The 20,459-nt window shown below is 34.2% G+C and overlaps 1 protein-coding gene across 6 annotated transcripts in view; it reads left to right on the forward strand.

Annotated features, from left to right (window-relative positions):
- LOC126857589 (lachesin) overlaps window positions 1–20,459 on the forward strand; it is a 155,252-nt gene that overhangs the window by 76,174 nt on the left and 58,619 nt on the right. For 4 of the 6 annotated variants that reach the window (XM_050607199.1, XM_050607204.1, XM_050607201.1 and 1 more), the window contains exon 1: window positions 10,837–10,968. The exons of the other annotated variants lie outside the window; for them this stretch is intronic. In XM_050607199.1, coding sequence (XP_050463156.1) covers window positions 10,890–10,968 — 79 coding nt within the window. In that variant the 5' untranslated portion in view covers window positions 10,837–10,889. Of the gene's footprint in view, window positions 1–10,836; window positions 10,969–20,459 lie in introns of those variants that run through there. 6 annotated transcript variants of the gene reach the window in all.

Genomic DNA, 20,459 nt, shown 5'->3' on the forward strand with positions numbered 1-20,459 from the left:
ATTGAATAATAAATTAAACATATGGAATATTTAAATTATAAGTTTGCTGCAAGAAAGACTAAACAAAAAAATTTTTCCTTACATTAAATTATTGATTAAATAAATTATAATATATAAAATAAAATATTATAAATTTGTCATAATATTTTCTTATGATTTTATAGCAGATGATAAATAATAACAAAGTGAATTATTATTTATTAATATTTATGTATATTTTAAATTATTTATGTGAAATGCGTTTTAAATACTTATAACATTTTTTTCAAATATTTTATTAATATGCATAATATTTCCCAAGATTTTAAGCAGACATTTCAAATCGTGTTGAAATGCATATACTAGTACATACGATAGTAATTTGCTAAGGTAGCTTTAATACACCTCAGGCGCAATCTGTAACTCAAACAACCGCGGTCGCATCTAATCGGCGGAAGACATACAGAGACACGGTTCGCGTTTAAATTCACAGACAGCTTAAATTTCATCCTTGAAGACCTACCATGTCGTAGATACACGCAAACTTGAAAATTTGCACGCAAATAAATATTTAATATATCTACGATCTAATTTTATTCTTTAAACATGCATTGTATGAGCGAATGCAATTTGCAAAATGCAAAAAAAAAAAAAAAATAAAATGTTAATATATAATACTTTGAGATAGAATTTTTTTACGATGTTTCTAACAGTGCAATTTGATGTTATGTTTGATCAAGAAACATATTATCACTTGAAATTTTTCAGATATATTAGTTAGAAATGTAAATAAATTTTTGTCTTGTATTACAAGTTTATTATTTTAATATATTTAACTAAAAAAAAAATAGATTATTATGGCCACATAAATCGATTAGATATACATTACAGGATAAATTATTAAATTTTTATATTATAGTACAGTGTGTGTGACGTATATATATAATACATACAGTTATATATATATAGTGTGCTTTATATTTTAAATTAAAATTGTCATCAATAAATCTCGATTATTGCACATATGACGAGTATATATAGTGAATTTCTGATGAAATCTGCTGCGGAGACGCGTGAAATTACCATGAAATGCTCTATGCGCGTTGTAACTGACATGGAAACCAAAATGTACTCGCTAAAGCGTATAAGCATTAATGAAGTCTCGGCGAATTATTGCACTCTGTCACGTGCCAGTCAATTGCCGCAAAATAAACGGCGCCGTACGCCGTTTGCTTGTTATTGCTTCATTAATCGCAGGCGCGGCAAGTAAGCGGAAACACGCACGGCATATTATCTAATTTATCGAGGCGGGTTGTCCTCCGCAGATGCACGTCGATGAAACGCTATTTCGGTCGGGCCAGTGATAAGCGCTGATTAATCTGCGCGGGCGCATCTTGCGAATTATCCGTGCCTCTCGCGAAATAAAATAAAAGCCCTGCCTCGGATACACGCACAGTATGCAGTACAAGTATCCGCGTTATTCGGGCGGCCGCGTCACAATGGCCGCAAGGCGATTATAAACTAGAGCAATTAATTATAAGTGGTCTCGCAGTATAACGACTTCATGCTGGAAATTCCGGCGTGTAACGCCGGTGCATACCGCGAATATTTGGTTTGCCATGAAACGCTTGAAGACCGGCCGTGCCTTCGTCTTCCGGTATGCGATGAAACTGCAGTTCTCTGTTCTCTTCTATCCGCTTTCCTCCACCCCTCCACCCTCTTTCTTTCATCCGCCCTGCCGCGTCAACCTCCTCCTCTCACCACTCGTGACGGCATTTTGCGAGCATCGCGCTCTCATTCTCCCTTCTTCGAGACGCCATTTATCAATTACAAGTTGCGAGCACCTGAGAATAAAACGCTGAAAAATTCCGCCGTCAAATGCTGAGATTTTCGCTCGCGTTTGCATCTATTTGCAATGCTGCCGCTTAAGCCGTCGCTTAAGCCGTCGCGAGATTTTTACTCCGTATCCCGCTTGTGCAGGAATAGCAGAGGAATCTTTGTCAAAGAACGCACGGGAATGTCCGCGTTCCGACGACTAACGCCATTTCGGATGTCTTGCGATGCAGTTATCCCGTCAACTTTAAATGCAATTATCGGTGCATTTCTTTTAATGGCAAATATGAAACGGTTTCTAAAAATTTCTTACATGAATATATTTATGCAGCGATTTATTTTTACATATATTTCTACGTAATCACATAATCAGAAATAAATAAAAATATCTAATATTGTAATATACTCTCGTTTTGACGAACAACAACAATACGCTTTACCATCCGCGTTTTACGAGAAGATAGATCTGATTGCTCTCACAATTTGGTTTGATTGAATGACAGAATTCTGAGATTGATAAAGGCCGCGGTAGCAAATTCGCTTATAAGAGGATCGATCGGCGCCGGTTTCGAATCATCAAACGTAATAACGATAAAATGTCATTTTGCTGCGAGCGGACCAAACGTTTTCTGCCCAAAGGAAATAACGTATGTTCGGTTTTCCTAATCGGATGTTCGACTGGCTTTTCCGGGATAATAGCTCGAACAGAGGCGGGATTACGAAGGGACAGAGTCTCGGATAGCTTCCCTATCGCTTCGATAATTCTGTTCGATGGTCCGGACCAGTTGTCACCCTCTCGTACAACCAGGATTTTATATATTCTTTCGAACGTAAGAACGCACATGACCAGGTATGAGCGTTCCAGTCACACACTCGGCATTATCGATATTTAATTAACGCGCTCGTGCTCTTTATGTTGTAACCTTCATCTCATTAATAAAAAAAATTATTCTTAGATTATTAACAAAACTTATCGATTTATTTCTCATAAAATTCAAATTTATAATGCCCACTGCAAATTAATTATATGAAAAATTATAAAATATATATTTTTGTTATTATAAAGTCATTTTTCTTGCAAAATATATACAACTTATTCATAATATTCTCTTTTTGAAAATGTAAATGAGGTAATATAGTAGCTTTAATCCTAGAAACAATATCATAAGCAAGGTCTACGTCATCTCATTAAAATTACGTCAACTGCGAGAGGGCAGTCACGTTAACTTAGCTACATCGTCCATGAAATCAGCCTCCAACGTGAACTATTCAGTACCCGGACAACTACCACGGAGGTTACCTTAGTGCTCGTTAGCAAGTTCAACCCGAGATAAACATTAATGTACTGGTATTGACTTGGAAGTAACGTAGCCTTGACCATAAGACCATAGGAATTGGACAGGAAAACATAGGATATTGAGATATTGTCAAATGTTGTTATAACACAGAAAAAAATATTTTGTTCACCGTAGCTGTCAAAAGTTATTAAGACAAATAAACATTTCTTTATTTCAATTATAAAATAAATCGAATTCTGCAGCTAAAGCTTCTCATTTTAAATTTCACATCAGCTGATTTGTAATACAACTCTACTTGTGAAAAAAAGTGATAAAAACATGATGTCGTATTATTTTAAGAAACGCAGACATCGATAACGGTTACAATAGCGCCATTGTTTCGAATAGTATTATTTCGGGTTGTTTCACGCGGAGAGCCACCAGCCTTTCATGTTTGAGATCCCCATGCTACCGGCAGCGAGCTGAATAAAAGGAAAATGAATCCAGCCACACCCAGTCAGTCTTCACATTCCGAGGTGTTCACCCTCGCTCCGAGAAATCACGGTAATCTCGAGCATTTTTTTTTTTTTCAGAAAGGGATTCGTGTTTTTCCTCGAAAGAACCGTAAGAACTTTGTGGGCTTATCGTATAAGCATGGCGGGCCCTTCTGTAAATACTTTGTATTTAAAGTAATTGCCCTTGAAAAGCGATTAGAGAGCATTAGACTAAAATTTACATCATGATGGTGATGTTTACATCCTACCGGCAAAACTGCATCGCTTAATGGCAAGAAACGTAATATGGGAATCCGCGAGAACGATGATAATATATTCCCTACGATGACGGAGTTCCCGCAATTGCGTACAAGCAAGTGACCGCGCATACCACCCTGGTTATGTAGAGCGTTTATGAATATGTGATGGCTGTGACCCTGAGTCCGCCTGGTGTTGCAGTTTGTTGAGTGAACTTTAAAACGTATGCAATTTTCCGCCATATCGTATTATGGGACGCGCGAGGAAAAACAACGGTCCTCCGGTCCGCAATTTCGCCTTCGTACTGTGTGTTGCGCACTTATAACTCACGTATATTAAAATTATTAACGTTTTGCGGTTGAAGCGGAAATGCATTTGATGCGTGTGAAATATATGTGCGAGAGAAATAATTTGCTCCCTTAAATACGTATCCAGAAATATTGTATGTGCAAATTTCACATGACATGTGTGACAAAGTCATTGTGACGCTTATAAATATTACTCCGAGAAGCCGAAAATATTTTATGTATATATGAGTCATAATTTTAATCTTAAAAACATGTAAAAATATGATTCAGTCATGAATATTAAAGAATTAATATACATCTAATATGTGAAACTGCGTAATCAGCTGATATACAGAAAGCTTTTATACAGGACGCGTCATTTTCTAAATAAAATAATAACTTGAAATAACATATGTTAAAAATGTCAATTGCATACGTTAATAATCTATTTCATTGCAAATTCTATATTTTAAATATTACAATGTAATCAAATAAAAAATCTATTTTTTTTCATTAAAATCGCTTTAAAAAATTAATATGTAATTTAAATATAATTATGTAATTATATATAAATATTTAAATATAATATTGTAATTATATATATATTTATATATAATATTGTTTTTTGATTAAGAAAGAAATTTCTTCAATAACTATATCTGAATTTTTTAGCGGGTATTTTTGTCGGTTAAGATACAGCGTTATTAATGTATTTTATTAAACTAATGATGGTGTCATCAATATCGATACTTATACTATAGCGGGGATTCTGACAAGACGTGGATAAAAACTGCTGCATAGCAGAGTGGCACAACTCGAGCAGAAGGATACTGATAGGACCACGTCGGCGCGCGTCTCTGTCCAAAATATCCAACCGTGCCTAACTTCTACGAAATACACGGGCGATGAAACACGAAATATATGTTGCTGGAAGTGAAAATGATACCTTATTAAAACCTATCGCTCCATCTTATCGACGATTCGCTCCATTCCCTTCTAACTGTGTAGTCAGGTGTGTTTTGGGGAAGTGTTGGTGTGTGTATTACTGTTTATTCAATGCTTATAGCGCGAGCCAATTTATCTCGTGCTTCGGACGAGAAACGTCAAAGCCTTGTGCCCCTGAATAATGGTACGGGTGGTTTGGGTTGTGGTTAGACAATGACGTGCCAACGCTTTCCGTCTCGTAGTCCCTTCGACTCCGAAAACAACCGAATGTACAACGCGGCTACGTGCACCGGCACGCTCGCTTATCAACGTGCACGCTTACATATAACTGGACCAGATGTACAGAGTGTACACGCAAGCACCGCTCACATGCTGCGCTAATTAATCGTCCTTATGCGACTCGTTTATCAAAGGTGCACGCATACACGTTGTAAGGCCCAGGTACCGCGTTGCCACCCGGTGAGAATTAATTGAAGGGCTCAATGCAGAACTGTCACGGTCGGCCTGATTGACCCGGGAGAGGAAGCAGCTCTTCCAGTCAGCCGGGAGTCCAATTATTAGATACGCGAAACAGTGGGCTGTGTATAAATAATTACGCATCGAGCTTGATCGGGAATAAATTATTATGCGACCGCATACAAATCTGGTTAAGTAGGTGTCATCGAAATTCCAATGTTCGCCAAAATGTGCATGTGCATGTGATCGTCCCAATTAAACAATGTATCCATAACCAAAAGAATGCGTAAGCATGTTTATTAGTTTAGCTATGTATTTAAATTCATGCGCCGCGATATACGCGTAATCGGTTTTATTCATACATGCAAATCGACTTTACGTGAGTTTAACAAATGTAACATTTTAATGCAATACTTTAATTGAAACAACAAAAATTGAAAATCACGCACTGCTTTACGCTAACAACAGATTTAATGATATTGATATTCCAATGTTATCATGAGTTATATTAAATTATCCATAAATTATGTCAATTATATTAATGATTTAAAAATAGCAGAATTAAAATGGATAAATTTAATTTATATATACACAAAAAAAAATTATATACTACTCTTATATATTATTATAAAAATATATATAACGTACATTTATCATTTTTTTTTCATATTATTTTAATGTCAGAAATCAATAAAATATTTTTTGCAAATATTATAACTAAATGCAAGTCATATTTAATATTTATTTCTGCTTGTTACTTATACAAATAATTATGCAAGAGACGTAAACATTTTACTAATTTACATATTAACTAGATAATTAACTCATTGGAATATTGTTATAACAAATATTACAATTTGTAAACTTGTGTTGAAAACGTAATAACATGAATCATTTTGGAAATAATGCACATACAATTTTATTATATTGAAAGTATATTAAAAATAATAATCTTTTTTGTAGAAATATTAAAAATTAAGGACACATTTGTAAATATCTTAAATAGACATTTAGATATTTTTTTCTAAATAATTATTTTTTTCGAAATTACTAAACAATTAACCATTTCAGTTTTGAAATGTGAAAAATGTATCTTTTTAAATTTTTTTAAATACAGAAAAATATATAGCTAAAAACGAATATGCTTTTTATAATTTAAAAATACATGAATGCAGTTAAATATGCGTTTTAATGATTAAACGCAAATTTATATTTATAATTATTCTTATTAAAGGAGATATATACGCACATGGAGTGTCAATCATTCGTCTCATATTATTCTCGTGGTTATCTCCCTTTGTTATTGTTTTTACACGATATACATCGATAGCTCTTTACAAAGCATATTTTATGATGCACTTTGACCTATTGCGCCGCGAGCGATGAGACGCGCTGCGTGCCGATATTGTCAGAATATAACAGAAATCCCCCATGGCGCGCATTATATTACCGACATAATATTATCGCTGTAACGCGCTTCTCAGGCCGTTAAGGTCTGGTAGGATCGCCTTGGTGGCGTCAGGGTCTGTTTGCGGCTGGGCAGGATGCGTGCAAAGGGTTAAACAACAGTCTGGTTATTAACAAAGTTTCTAAGTTTTCTCGTTTGCGCTCGTGCGCTTCTTTGCATGCATTGCACCACCTTGCACGTTAGTGCTCGCAAATCGCTGCATATATCGTTATCGAGTGTCACGCTTCTTTTATCGTAACATTTTTGACAGATGTGGGAAAATCTGAATTTGCTACACAGTTAATACAGGAATAACAAGTATGAAAAGATCGGATAATGCAACATTGAATACAATATAAACAATTAAAGAAAACATTCATTTCTTTCGTATGTAAACACTTGCCAATTAGATTAAAAAATAAACATATATGTGTGTATTAATAATACAATATATAGATGCTCAGATTATGTCAAGAAAATCAATTATAATTCCTATTGTAAATGCTACATATTTCGCATTCAAATGATATTACTTGAAAGTACAGAATCTTTTATATTTATGTCAATGTTTCTTTTATCAAAAAAACTTCTTATATGTATAATATCTATTACATTCTTTTTGTAAATTTTTTTATTTATACTGTATTTTTCATTTTTTTATTTATTATACTATATCTCTTTATTTTTTGACACTTTCTAAGCGTTTAAATATTAAGATATATATATGTAAAATAAATCTGTACTTGTAAGCCTAATTTATAAAATACGCGAACTGAATATTACGCAAATATCGTTATTGTTTATCCACTAAGCTGATTGATTGCCAATCACATAATTCAGACGAGTAAATTTGGTTTGATTCCACTAGTGTCACAGCTTGACATTTAGCGATTAAATACCGCGAAATTATTGATTGAGAGCAAATAAAGAAAATAACAAATAAAATGAAAAATGTATAAAAGTTATAAAATAAGCAACACATAAAATAATTTTGAGTGCATCTAAAATAATAAAAGAATCGTATATAATAAAGGATCGTATATATAATAAAATGAAGTCGTATACGATTAACATCCGATAATCAACTACGCATGATATTGGCAAGACTATAGAAAGTGAAATAGTTTGCGAATTACGATGCACGCGTATAGAGATTAAACAGCGAGTGTGCTGTTAAGAGTGTTCTCAAGTTCGTCTGTTTGTTCTCGTGTGTTTCTTCACGCTGCATTCGCATGCTCGCGTTAAAGCGCATAAAAGCCCGGTACTTAGAGCAAGGTGAATAAAACGGCCGTTCCTTTCTTCCTCTTTCTTTCTCTTCGACTCTTCGACAACCGTGGACTGGAATAAGCGCGAGGAGAGCGCTCGCAGCCGAAGCTTTTGGACGCCTCTTAGCGCTTTCGCAGAAAATCGAATTACCCGTTTCGCGTTTGCGGTCCGCCGCGTCGACGGCAGGAAATGAGCATCCAGTCCTTCACTGGGAATGGGCATTTTCCGGAGCCGCATCGACGTCTCGGACGACCTCCGCGACGTCTCGCTCGATCTCCGTGCAATTTGATTTTATCGCGGTTGCGAATCTAAAAACAAACGATCGTAACGTTTTTCTTTTCCGTCCGACAGGTCATCAGACCAAAAGTTATACGCGCTGGATAGTGTCGTTATGGCCTTAAAACCGTCAGCGCAAAAACGGTGCATGATATATGAATATTTGAATTAAAATTCTTCATCGCACTTTATTTGACTTTTTTATTAAAGATAAAATTTTTTTACGCACACAATAGCGTAGCTTTAATTAGAACATAGGTATAATTTGAACAATACCTACAGTTTCCTTCTTGGAGACTCGTGCCTCTATTGTGAAACTTGGCTCGAAAGACCTACAGAAGCACCTACAACGATGCCGGAATATGTGCGACGAAGCAAGTGTAGTGGAAATGTTGTCGGTTTTACCTTGCCAACGGATGAAAGGAAGAGAATATTGTAGAAAGAAAAGAGGAAGATAGAGAAAGAGAGAGAGAGAGAGAGAGAGAGAGAGAGAGAGAGAGAGAATCTAGACGCACAGGAAAGGGAAGTGCGACAAAAAGAGGGAAGGTAAAGGGAGAGTTAGAAACACGTTTCGCTTCCTGCCGTCACCTTGAAGCCATCTCTTACCGGTTTACGAGGACACCCACGAAAGTTTCGGTACACTTGCACTCGGAGTCATCCCTCGAAATAGTGCGCGATGTAGGTAGGTACTGTAATGCCTGTTACGAATACCGGCTAGAGCTGTGGGTTGGGTTTATGACTTGCACTACTCGTTCGCATGCCACCGAAAGACGTAAAACGCTTAAACTCCACGGCAACCTTTTTGATGTTGACTTCTATCCCCCGCCCCTATATCGCACTAACGATTCTCCTGCCCGTGACTTGAAACCAATTTTAGCTTTCTGTATACCGTTTGTTGTTTCATAATTATTGATCTGACAGATCTCGTGACGCAAACCACGGTACTGAAAGACGCGAACTACATTCAAACCAAAGAACTTTAGCAATAGTACATCAGACTTTGTTAAGTTTCGCATACAGGATATGCAATTGAAGAAAGAACTTTACGATATAGCATATACGATCTCGTTAGGCTTGAACCTTCTTTTAAAGCAGTTGATAAACGGGGATATCTACTGATTGATCGACAGCCTGTTAAAGTAGTCCCCGCACGTGTAGGCTGGCTTGATGCGGTGAATCACAGGTCACGAAATCTTATCATCTGACACGGAAAAGTGGATAATCTTTTTCACCGTCAGACCGACGATCGATTTCAACTTATTTTCACTCCCCCACAGATTGAAAAAGCAATGTTTCGATTGAGCACGTGATTTCACTCTATACAAGTTCAATAGAGAAAGACGATAAATTTGGCTTCTTAATCTGGTACAGCCTGAAATTCACGTCTGACCATACGATGGGTTTTACTACTTGCAACGTCGGAATCATTAGAATGTTGATTTAACTGTATAGTAAAAATATTACAAAAATTACAATTATTATCAAATACATTAAAAGTTTGTAAAATATATGCAAATATACAGTATATAATATTTAAAATAATTTAAAAATATAATATATAATAATTTTGTTTTTTCTATCTAAATAATCAACTTATTATAGCTAGTATTTTTAAAAAAGAAAATTAAATTTAAAAGAAATTTATAATTTTTAATATAAAATTATTTTAAAAATTCTTGGCTTAAAAAAAAATTATAATTAACAGTACATTAATACATTGTGATATTTGAATATAAAACAACTTCTATTCTTGCTAAGATAATTTACGCTTGATGACGTGTTTAACATGGTAATATTTATACACCTACATACTAATTAACCAGTATATCGGATCGATGAAGAGCTAATCGTAATCGCTTTATACATTATATATAAATAATAAATTTTAATATTTTTAGAAAACAGCGTGCATTGTATAAATAGAAAGGTAACTCGGCGCGTCTACGTTGTTTAGCGCAGTACGTTCGATCATTTATCTATTCTAAGGGGACTCTGGTGGTCGGATCCCATGGAACCGACGTTGGTGTCTACGTGTGTTTCTCGCTATCCTAAGAACGTGTCTCCTGTACGAGGAAGGCGGGTCTTACGGTTTGTGATGGCGGAGGGCACGTGAACCCAGACGGGCGCATGCGAACCAACCCTAAAGCTCACGGTAGACCAGAAAGGATCACGTTCTCTCTGTCTCCCCTCTCAACCCCTCTCTTCCTCTATCTCTTTCTCTCTAACCCCAACTCTCCCTACCGCTCTTTCTTACCCTCTCTTTTACTCCAGCCGCCACCGAGCCGGGTGAACCCCTCATGTGCCAGTCCGCACCGAGATTCCGGCGCGAATTGTCCTTTCTCGTCGTGGCGTCACGCCAAGTTCTAGATGGATGTCGCTGATCCGCATTATTGTGTCAGCGATTTACGTCGTCGCGCAGGTGCTCCTTGTTCGTCCATCCCTTGTGGAAGGTCAGTGATAATATTCGTTGTACCGCTATATATCGAGAAAAATTATTGTCTCTTTACATTTGAAAGCGGCCGCGTCTCTTGTACGTGGAGATAAGGCTTTCTATGTGACTTATTCGGGTATATAGAGCGTTGTGAATCAATCTTGCAAAATTTGTTTTGATTAATCCGCGCGAAGATTGACGTTAATAATTTCGTAAAATTGCCACGTGATGATTTGCCGTGTTCAACGTACATCTTTTTGTATTTACAATTTAGCAGTGCAGTTATAATCTATTTCTTTACATATATATGATATAAGATCACACTAAAATTATAAACGCGGACGCATATATAAAAAGAAGAAACAAAATGGTAACTAGAATTTATCTTTAAAAATTTTATTTCCCCAAAAGTATATTATCTCTTTCTCACATAGTTTTATCATCAATTATTTTATACTTTATATTAAATAAAATAAAATAAAAATATTAATATTGAAATGTATATATTACGTTATATATATTTTATATTTATTTTAAATATAAAATATTTTCAAATTTAGTAATTTATAAAAAATAGAATTATTTCATTTTTAAGCTCGCATACGTTAATAACTGTTTTTATAAATTTATAAATTTATAAATTTATAAATTATATATTTATATTATGTATGACTGTAAGATAAAAAAATCACGCACAAGAAATACATTTTATTGAAATAAATGCATATATACGAGTGTTAATTTATGTAATAATGATTACGTTTTAATGGTTGTAGTACTTTTTTAATATAACTAAAATTTGTTGCAAAATACGTTGGCACGTCATTCTGTGACGCGCCGAGATTGTGTGATTTCGAAATCTGAGTTGGTCGGCAAGTTTCAGCAGTTTGTGTGTTTGTGTTACTGGATTTCGACATTAATTTAATCACATGTCATAACACTTTGTGAGCGAAGTAATAACATCTCATGCGCGATAAACTATACATGATAGGTACATGACGCTTATTTTATTTACACTAATTGCTTTTGCCAAGAAGAGATAACTCAACGGCGATTATCAAGAGCTAAAGATGCATTCGATTTTTAAGTCTATCAATACATTGTGTTTGACAATAAATAATATTTTTTTTTGTTTATTAAAAGCTAGTATTTTGTATGATAATTTCTTTTCTGTTAATTAATTGTTACAGAATAACTATTATTATTATATTATAAATTGAATTCTTTATTTATAAGTTTTTATAAAATTTAGATGTTTTATCAATATAGATTTTTCCCGATAAAAGATGGTTTTATCGACTATCTCGTCAGCTTTGTTCAAGCAAAAATGTGCAAACTATCATATGCATTCGTGATAATAAAAAAATTTAATTTTTTTTCTACGTTTTTTAAGTCTACTTACACGCCCAGATTTTTTAAAATTAAGATAAAATTTTCCATGTAAGGTTGGTGGTAGCATAAAGAACACGCAAAAAACTAATTTCACTCGATTGATCTAACCATCGCGTTTTCGACGAAATTCGAGAGATATAGTAAAAGTACATATTAGGAGGGTATGGTAGATACGTAGTTCTGTGGATATCTAACCCTCGATTGGCCCGAGCCCTCGATTCTTCTTGCCAGCGCGATTATCCCCCAATATCCTGATACATTATTTATCCCCATCTATAAAACCTCGGAGTTTTCATGAAGGCGAGAAACCCCTCTCGTACCGAGGAACTTTTTTCCACGTCCAATCCCTGGCAGGATCCTTACCCGCCGACAATAACGAACGAACGAGGCGGCGAGTGAAGCTTTTCTACTTTTCTCGCCGTTCTTTTTCTCTTCGCTCACTTCCCTTTTCTCGGCGAACTCGTCTCATCGGGTCGGAAGCCTTCCCACATTGACTGCCAAAAAAGTCTTGGCAACGGTGCGACACTCATTTAATTTAAGGATAACAAAGCGTTATTCACGAGACAAATCCCGGATTAGTTTTATGGCGTTCCTATTTACACTTGAGTCAGAGAATCACTATGTTTCATTTCACCATGTGTACATTTACAGCGCGACGCGACGATTCCATGTAATGTACACTAAATAAACAAAATGTTTCCCTACAAAATCTACAAAATCATCGAATGACATATAAATTTAATTGTGTAATATAGTTTGTTATTTAAATTATAAAATTTATGCTACATACATAACAGGTTTATAAATTAAAAATTACTTTTTTATATATTTTTTTACATAATTCTTTTAACAAATAATGCAGTCTTAAATTTTTGGAGAATAATAGAAGATTAATGATTGTCATTATACGCTAATTATTAGCCATATTGTTATTATGTATTTAGCTTTTGTTTTTTGAGTGCGATAAATATCAGCCAATCAATATATGTATGCGTGTGCAATTAGTCTAGAAAATAAATGCTTTAATGAAAATCAATAAGAAAATCAATTAAAATTCTATCTCTACAACAATTTACAGCATATTAGAATTTTTAATAATCTGCAAATATTTTTAAAATATTACAATAAAATTGAGTATATTGTACTTACGCATATAAACATATACATACAGTCGAAAAAAATTGATTTTAATGAAATCTTAATTTTGATTCTAAAAAACAATTTACTAAATTAAGCTCTTATAATATAAGTATTCTGTATACATATATTAATTAATTACGTAATCACAACGTTAAAAGCAAACTATATTTAAAAGATTGTAATTTTGGATTTTTGTTACAAAAATACTTTATAAACTGACACTACACTGTCTAGAGAAAAAAATATAGAGAGTCTGTTTATTTTTGTAACAAAAAGAGATGATTGATTATATTTAGGCAAACAATAATACGCTCCATATGAACGGCAAGAACACTTTGGAATATCTTGCTGAAATTATTTTGGATATCGTCGAAATTACCTTCAATAGCATAGTTCAGATCATGAATCAGTTTCCATATACTTCGGTCTTATGTATATCCCAAATTAGACTATGCCCGTGATTGACTCATTCGAATCGATGCACACTATTGTTCGCTGCATGCCATTGTATGCGTGCTGTATAGTGCAGAGCGATCATTAATATACAACGCAACAAGGCGACATTCAGCGCTTGAAAATCAGATGAGCGATCTATCGGGATATCGATTCGACGGATCACTTGTCATGACTCATGAGTTGCATCACGCGACGTGACTACAACGCGTAAGAGCGGAATTACAATAAATTTTTCAATATTATAAAGAATGTATTAATACATAATGGAAACAATATGAAAATATCTATTTTAATATGAATATAATACGGTAATAAATTACAGACACAGAAATATAAGTGTTATTAAGGTTCAGAATTTTTGACAATATATTTATGAAGCTTTTCAATAATTAATAAACATTGATCAGAGAAAATATAACATATTAATTAATTACAATAAAGATTTATAACTGTTTGGATATTAATTAGAGAAACAATTATAAGATTCTCCCTCTGCAGTATACATTAAATATTTGATTCGATGTTTGTATATTATTGGTCATATTTGGAATGTTTAGGAAAGAACTGTGACATTCGAACATATGCACAAAATATCGATAGGAAATAAACGAGCAACCAGTTGCATTGCCACTTTGGAGAACGAATGCTACATAACGTGAAGACAGGCTTAAATATTTGTCATTATTTCGTTCATTAGGACTTATTATATATACTGGTATCGGCTTAAATAGTCGAGACAGACATATAGTCCGCCTGTTTTCTTTAACTATGAGATAGAATGGAGGCGCTATAGGGAACGATTTCCCCTCTGCCGACTCGCGCACGCTCATGATTTCACGAGGTCCTCTTTATTTCGGATATACCGTGGACAAATGCGACTAACGTATCGAACTTCCGTCCGGGCTAATTTATAGCGTTGGGATTAGGGGACTGAAATAGAGAGGGTGAGACCGGAAAATGGCAATTCTGCAGTGCGGGTAACTATCCCCTTCGTTTCTCTCTCCCCGTTACCCCGTCTCTTTCTCGATTTCTAGCTCGCCGAACGGGTACAAACGCTTAAAAGGCGAGCGTCTCCCCCCTCCCGGCCATGGTAAAATATCACTGCTAAGAAAAAGAAACGATCGCCTCTCCCCCTCTGGGGGGTTGACTAAAACAGGGATAATAAAACTCGGGAAACGTCGCCCCTTCTCTCCTCTGATCGAAACTGGGAGGATACATTCGAACGATTATCTTTCCGGTTACGTAGCCGTACATGCACCCGAACCTCTTCGGACAGCAGTTTTAAAACGGAAGAAAAGAAGAATAGGAAACGATATATATTTGTTGCATTAAGCGCGATGCGGATGGAAAATACTCAAGGGGAAAGTTGCATTAGCGCACCCGGTTCTCTACAAGCTTGAAGAGCAACCTCAATGTACATAGTAAAATACATGTTTTCAATATACCTCTAACGATGTGTAGCGTTCTGAGGATTTTACGTATACACGTCTCCTCATTCTCATTAAAATTGACGGAAAAATCGAGGAAAACTTTTATTTTATGTACATATATATATGTGTATGTATATATTAAATCTCTTCTTAAAGATATCAAGTTTTTCTAAAATTAGTTTTGGCTATCTGGTTACTACACACGCTTCGTTTACTAATTGGGGTTGAACAAAGCATCATTTATCAGAAATTACCTCTATTTTATGCGCGGAGAAACAGAAGAGTTAAGCTGAATCATGCTCAATTAATCATGCTTATTTGTAATATGGGTCACCGCGTCTTTCGAACGCTGCTCATGTAATTATCCCATTTTCATAAATAAAATGTCATTCAATTAATAATGATTGCACTTCATGATTGTATTTCAAAATTAGCGTTTGCTTTTATTCTCATTATTCAGCGTCTCTTAATTTCCAAATAACGCATTTTATATATATATATATATATATATATATATATATATATATATATATATATATATAAATTTTATCAAGTTTTAAAAACAAGGCTGACATTTATATTCTCGTTTTTTTTTTTAATTTATTTTAATCATACATGTACTGTTATTTCCGCAAAATAAATCATGAAATAAGTATTGAGTATTGTAACTTTCTCTATCTTCCTTTCTATCTTTTTATCTATCCATCTTTCTTTTTCTCTTAAACAAAAATAATATTCAGAATTTTTGAAATAATATTTTTATTATATCAAAATTACATTATATATATAATCATGAACATTTCCCATCTATATACCCTCATTGATCTGGAGAGCAAGTCGTTAACTCCACGTAGAAACCGTTGCTCGACAACCGATTAAAGCACCGCAACGGTGGCGAAGATGACGGCGACTCAAGGGAACGACTTTACAGACATACTCGACGATAATTGGGGGATTGGTACGCGAAGTCGACTCGAAGTGAATTCGTTTGATGTGGTACCTTTGCCACCAATGTATTTGCGACGTGGCTGTACTTGTACTCAGCGATACCAAAGACGGATTCCGCGGGCAAGTAGTCATGACATCGCCAAGACGATACCTCTCACCTAACTTTCGCGCGATCCAGGGCGAAGAAGTAGTCACGAACAAAGACCACATCTATCTCTCCCTCGCAATTCGCCCTTCTACTCGCTATTTCGAGAGTTCTCCGTTATCAATACTTAATGCAAAGAGACGCGGCATCGACTAATGAACCCTCTTACTTCCTCTCCCGCCATTGCCATCGGACTCTATTGTCTTTCCGTGAGCGCTACTGCATGCTGCACGAATCGCATTCACGATGGCATGGATGCTACGCGGGGAAAGAGGACACGCTTAACGGCCAGGAATTCGGATCTTCATAATACCAGGAATCTCTATCGGATTTATGCTAATGCTCCGGCCTGCCTAGTATCTTGCCAATCCTTTCTGTTCTATTATCGCGTGAATAACACGGATGGACGCGATGCATTTGGAAAATGGATATCGCATTATAATGTCCTCGAATAATCAGATTTTCATATCTTTACGTCTGGTCCGCTATTATTACCTTTTCTATGATGAAGAGAAATTCGAATATGTAGATCTCTTTAAATATGTGAAATCGTAGCTATATATTTATTTCATATATACTCTGGGAAATTTCTTCATACATATTCATATTGACTTAAATTAACATCATATCAATTGATTTCATATTATAGTCATTTTAGAGTAGAATTTCTCAGTGAAAATATGGAATTAATATAAAAGCCAAATATTAATATAAAAAGTGGTACAATTTAAAGTAAGTACGCAGATATTAAAACTTAATATTTTAGTTTTATTTTATTACAATTCTATTTTATAATTCGCATAATTTCTTGCAGCTACGTTTACAAATATTACTCCCTTCTTTTATTTTAACTCTTTCATATAATTGCTTTAATTAATATATAAAATTTATTATTTTATTTGAATTTCGACAAAAATTGATCTCTTTTATATTTTTGTTTTCTAAAGCTTTTAATGCTTTGTAGATAAACAAAGGCTTTCAATCGATAAAATTGTTTTATTTTGTTAAAATCTGTAAAATAAAAATTAATAAAATTGCATGGACAATTATTTAAGGATATTATTTTGTGTCTTAATTGCAATTCAATGTTAAACCATCAATATTTATCTTTAGGAGAAACTAGCCGCTAACTTTTGATTCTGTTTTCTTTGAACTTTACGTGACGCGAGGTTAGAAGCGAGAAAACTTTAGCCGCAATTTCCTCCGCAACTATATGAGATTGACCAATGAAAGAGGTATCAGAATGAAGCGAGACAAATTGATCGCGCACAGTCATAAAATGAAGCGATCTCTACCAGAGAGAAGACTATTATCTCCGAAATACTCGCTTAACTACTCGTTTCCTCTATGGCTTTCTCATTGGAGAATTATCTGTGACATTGTATCAACCAATTAAATTTGCTGTGCATGATTTATTTGCACGTGTTGACGACTATAATAATTAGAAACACCATGATTTTATTCGTTCGACTATGATAAAAGTAAGCGTAAAAGAATTATTGATATATCTTACTATTATATTATATAATATTTTATGTTATATATAATATTAAATAATTATTAAGTATTAAAATAATAATTAAGTATTAAATAATTATTAAGTATTAAAATATTAAATAAATAATATCATCACTAAAACTTTAAGACAAAACTCTTATTAACAGATAATAACAATTTTATAAAACTATTTTATAAAAATATATTTAATTTATTCTCTTTATTTTTTATACTTTATACAAAAATTTTACTTTGAGCGTCATATGTTTCACTAACAATAAGCATTGTTAACAATGTATTAAACATTACAAAAATGTAACATTTTACACATTTTATTGTAAAGAGTATAATTCCCCAAAATGTCTCTGTCCATATTCACAGAAAATAAAAATTAATTATCATTTTCTTCAGAAAACAGATCAATTAGAAACATTTGATTTCCTTTTACATATAGTATATATAATTGTAAGTGGGAAGCTAACAGAGTTTGTAAACGCAATCGTAGCTGGTAGCTTACAGCCCGTTGCCTCGTTGTGTACCACCAAAACATAATGACCGCACAATGTCGCGCCGCTCGCGGCTTGCGGACGTGCCGCTACGAGGTAGAACTGAGTACCAGATTGCGCTAATTAATGCTAATTGCCCGAACTAATAAATAACCGCATGAATAAACATATTCGCCGGCCGTTGGCAGAGCGAGCGGTGAGCGGCGGGGAGCGAGGCTGCAAGACAAATACTATGATACGAAAGCGAGAATAAGAGGGTTGGATGAGTGAAAGCGAGAAGGACTACACGGGCAAAGGGGGTAAATTTAACGTACACGAGCGGGCGCAAGTACGCGACGCTTCGTGCCGATGTATGCGCTGAAATATTCATCGATTTCGGTAGCGGCAATTACGTCCCGCAAAACGAAGCCATACCCATGTATGCCCCTTGCCACCGTGGAAATTTATCTGTATGAACAAGCGAACGAGGGAGCGCGCGCGCGCGGACAAATTCCGCCAGGAGATGCGTGCTCGTTGTTGTCGGTCGTTACGGAAGCACACATTACGACCCGTGTAAAAAAAAAACTGAAAAGAGCGGCTCGTTTGTACGAAATATCAAAAATCATTCGTATTCTCTTTATATAACCGAATTGGGATTAATTCCAATTTCTTCGACAACGAAATATTAAAAAAATAATCAAATATGTTTCATATAAAATTAATAATAAAGTTTGTAATACTCTTTAATTTTATAAGTCTCTTTATGTTGTCACTTAATAAACGTTAACTGAAAAATATTAAAATAAAGACAGATATTGTTTTCTTAATACTGTGCAAAGTATTATGTCTTCTGTATTTTTTTTTTTACATTACAATGTGAATTTATTTTCTTTAATTTAATCTTTATTAAAGAAAAAAAATTTAATTTGGTAAAGATTATTTTTCTACTCAGTTTTAAGATAATTTTTGACTAATTGGATTAAATTTTTTATATATACCTGCATAGAATAGAAAAATTTTCAGTAAAAGAAAAATATTTATGATGAGAAAACTAGGATATGTACACGTACGATAAAGGTATTACAGATATAAAAGTATCTAGGTGCATCGAGCGGAATAATTTGGGCCAATGTGAGCGAGTGCCAGGAAAACGATTTCGGTAATGCCGCAGACCGCGTAATCGATATTTCATTATATCGTGCCCGACTGACCTCCCGTCGAAGTGGAAGAAAATTTAACCCATTCCCAGGCTTAAATTACTTCCAAACATGAACCGCGTTTCAGGTAATGTTTGGTTCACATTATAGATAAAGAAATGCATACGCGCAAGAGAGATGTAGGTCGTGCTAATTTCTTGATATTATCATAAATAGCAAAAAGGAATAACTTTAGGTTGAATTTAATTATTGTTATTCGACGAACTTTTTCGCATACAACGCAGGAAAATATATTTATTAAATTACGCGAATTTTTGTAAAACTTGTCAATTAAATTATATGTTACGTTTATATAGCACGTAACATAAATTGTTATATATTTTTCTGCACTGCATAATATTTAAATTTAACGCTCATAAAAGAATTTTAATATAGCAAGCAATTTATCATATCATTTAAAGTAAGTTTAATGGAAAAGGTTCTGCATTTTTGCACTGTCCATTGTTGTAGAAATTAAAGAACATTCCAACGAATATTCACTGCTATTCAATTCTGTGCAGCATTATTGCAGAACATTATCGCGCTTTAATAGGCATGCTTTTGTTAATCTCTATTTAATCGATATTTTATATCCGGAAATCTCTCTAAAGCTCTTCACTTCACATGACGTGCACATTTCGAATAAGAGATAAACTTTCTGTTCAAGTATATCATATTTTCTCTTTTTCTCTCTCTATTTCTGTTTCTTTATACAATATAATTAAATTAGTAACGGTTGAGAAAAGCACTTTTTGTATTACATTTATTATAAAATCTTCAAAAGAAGAATTTTAGATTTTTATGACGAATTCGTAAATAAA

Source organism: Cataglyphis hispanica, chromosome 22, assembly GCF_021464435.1.
Source record: "Cataglyphis hispanica isolate Lineage 1 chromosome 22, ULB_Chis1_1.0, whole genome shotgun sequence".
Lineage (NCBI taxonomy): Eukaryota > Metazoa > Arthropoda > Insecta > Hymenoptera > Formicidae > Cataglyphis > Cataglyphis hispanica.